This window comes from Buceros rhinoceros, unplaced genomic scaffold (assembly GCF_000710305.1).
Source record: "Buceros rhinoceros silvestris isolate BGI_N320 unplaced genomic scaffold, ASM71030v1 scaffold38003, whole genome shotgun sequence".
In the NCBI taxonomy this organism is placed as follows: domain Eukaryota; kingdom Metazoa; phylum Chordata; class Aves; order Bucerotiformes; family Bucerotidae; genus Buceros; species Buceros rhinoceros.
In genome coordinates, this window is record NW_010404844.1 from 3,046 (window position 1) to 6,006 (window position 2,961).

At 43.5% G+C, this 2,961-nt stretch overlaps 1 protein-coding gene across 1 annotated transcript; it reads right to left on the minus strand.

Annotated features, from left to right (window-relative positions):
* Positions 1-210: 210 nt before the first annotated feature.
* Positions 211-2,122, minus strand: ZBTB26 (zinc finger and BTB domain containing 26). Its single transcript, XM_010133526.1, has one exon. The coding sequence runs from the start codon at positions 2,114-2,116 to the stop codon at positions 800-802; it is 1,317 nt and encodes a 438-aa protein (XP_010131828.1). The 5' UTR covers positions 2,117-2,122; the 3' UTR covers positions 211-799.
* Between the last annotated feature and the right edge of the window lie 839 nt (positions 2,123-2,961).

A 2,961-nucleotide genomic window follows, 5' to 3' on the forward strand; every position in this document is an offset into this window, starting at 1 on the left:
CTCAGTACGTACACTGGTAAGTGCCCTTTGAAAATCCTAGGTATGACAGCATGAGAAATAGGTCATACTTGCACTCCTGGCATGGGCCTCTCACATTCCAGAGCTGCAATTTGTTCTCCTTTTGAACAGTTCTATGCAACGATCAGCTAACCCTGCCAAATCATTTAGGGTTTTATCTTTTCGGAATACATGCTGAGGTTAAAAACCCTGAGAGCTTTTAAGATAGTGTTGATTGGCAGCAGAAGTTTTTCTTGAAATACATTTAGAAAGGGCAAAAAAGTGACACAAAAATACTTCATTTCAACTGCAGGGGTCCAGGGATAAGTTCAGAGAAAGATAACTTCAAGAGGTAAGTTTAAATTTAACTATGTGGAGTGCTTTCAGTTATCCAGTGCTTTAAAAAAAATAATCGGGTTATCTCACAGACTTGTCCTCTGTGCTCTTCCCTCCATCTGCCCAGACACAGAGAGGCCTCTAACTGTACAGCAGATGGTTTACTTGCAGCCCACAGCAACAGTCTTTCAAAAGGTGTTAGTCTTGAGTCTCCTAATCAGAGAGAAATGAAACAATTAACCCCTTAATCTACAGCAGAGACACAGACAGAAACCTGAAGGAAGTTTGCTATTCACAGAAAGTATCAAGTAAGACTAAGAATGATGGCTGAAGGCCTGCCAGGTTTTGCCATCCAACCCGCCATCATCCGTAGCCTTTCCGGGCATACCACTAGCGTAGGTCAGAGCCCAAACCAACTGTTTGCTCCTCTCCATCACGATCTCTGCAAAGGGCTGTTTGTAATTGCTTAATTGACGCAGGTACCATCGTTTCTTAGACTGAGCACAGCCGGAGGCAGCTTCCCTGCATCCAGTACCTGGCTTGCATCAGCTTGCTGACAGACCTTACTGTCTGGGGCAGCGCTACACGTGAATGAATCGAAGTCCACTGTTATGTCTTGAACATTTCTCTCATTGGCATTGTCAAAGCTATTTTTACCGTGTAGCTGTTTAAGATGTTTCCTCAGAACGGGTTTATGGGCAAAAACCATGTCACAGTAGTTACACTTATGGGGCTTGTCCCCACTGTGCAGGTTGAGGTGGTCCTGTAAGGAACACTTCTGAGAGAACGTTTTCCCACAGATCTTACATTGGAACGGCTTGATGCCCGCGTGCACTCTCATGTGCCGGTGGAGGTTGCCTTTCTGAGTGAACGTCTTGCCACAGAGGAGACACATAAATAGTTTATGCATCTTTAAGTGGTTAGCATAGTTTTCCAGATGCCGAAATACTCTCGTGCACTTTGGACACTGATGGTGCCACTGGAGGCCTTTGTCTATGCCTCGGCTGTTAGGGCCGAACATATCTTTAGAGGCCAGGATGATGTTATCGCTGCCAGCATAAGAAAGGGCATAGTTGTGGAGGTGGTTTTGCTCTATTTCACTGGCTCTGTTTTCAACAGTGGAGTTGATCAGAAAGTGTTGAGGCTCTGAGGAATGCAGTGCAGTTTGTTCAGAAGAAATAAACTGGTTCTGATCCTTCTTGTTCCTGACTTCTGTCACCTCCCCAATGGACTCCACCTTGATGATCTGAATATCACTATCCTCCATGTCCATACTGTCTTCTGAAGGTTGAATACAAGGTGAATCTTGTTGCAGAGAGTCGTCGTCTCCTTGATGTTCCTTCAGCTCAGAGGAGTCACTTTGCAGTTCACACTCCTTGCTCTCCAACGGCTGCTTCGGTTTTATGAACTTCCAGAGGGCCTGGGTGCATCGCTCCACAATGTGGCTCATCTGCAGAAAGCTTGCAGCAGTCAAGTAGTTTACCAGTTCCATCTCGGGAAACTCGAGGACACCACTGTAACAGGACAGAAGCAGCTGCCTCCCCACTTCCGAGCTCTGCAGTATGGAGATTTTCACATCTCGGGAGTCGTTCAGCAAGAACTGATCTCTTAAAAAGGGAGAGCCAGCAGCAAAGACAATTTTATGCCCGTGCACTTCGACGTCATCTATATGGACCACAACATCACAAAACTTGTTTTCTTCCCTCAGTTTGCTCATTTTCTGTAACATCGAATCCCCATAATTGTCAAATTTGAAGTGAAGAATATCTGATCTTTCGGACATTTTGTCCCACCTAAGAAAGAACAGCAAGAAGAAAAAAAACAATGAGAACTCATTTGTTTTCTAAAATGCAAGTTAGAAGGCTCTAAAGTAACACCATAAAGTGTGTGTTTAATCGGATGTTTTGTTTTATCCTGGACAAATACTGAAGTCTGTTATAAATTCAAGGTAAAAAAACCCATCAAGTTTACACCTCACCTTACAATATCTTTTACCCTTTTTTTTAATCTAATGCATCTCAAATGTAAAGTAGAACTGATAGGACAGCAACTCTCCTCAAGCAGTATCCTAAAGAGTTAAGATGTTTTCCACACTACTGGTGTGGACTTTAAAGGGAAACCATGGAAGTATTTTTAGCAGCCGTAGCTCTTGTTAAGCTTTGCTTCCACATTAAAACTCCTCCAAGGTTTCGTCTTTACCAAGTAACACTGAGGGTCTTTAGCTTTTGGTTCCTGATTTCCTTTAATGCCTGAAGAGCTTTTGTTACAAATGAATTAAAATGAATTACAAATGAATTACAAATGAATTAAAGAACCCGGCACCTGTCAGACATACAAACATCCCTCTTAACTGCCTGCATCTCTCACGCACTGCTCACAGGAGTTACAGTCCAAGAACAAGGGCTGCTCTTCCTCTAGGACATGCCACAATACCGGTGCAGGAATATCGAGGCTGGACATGTCTCATTGGCAGGAACTTCCGGTCTTCTACCAGGAAGGACCCTGCGAGCTTTGCGAAATCTGCAGCACTGGGTTCAATGCATCATTTTAGATTGTCTTTTAAGGGTTTTTTGCAGGGGCTGGTTCACTGTGTCTTGGGTTTGTTTTTGTTTCTTTTTTTTTAGAAAT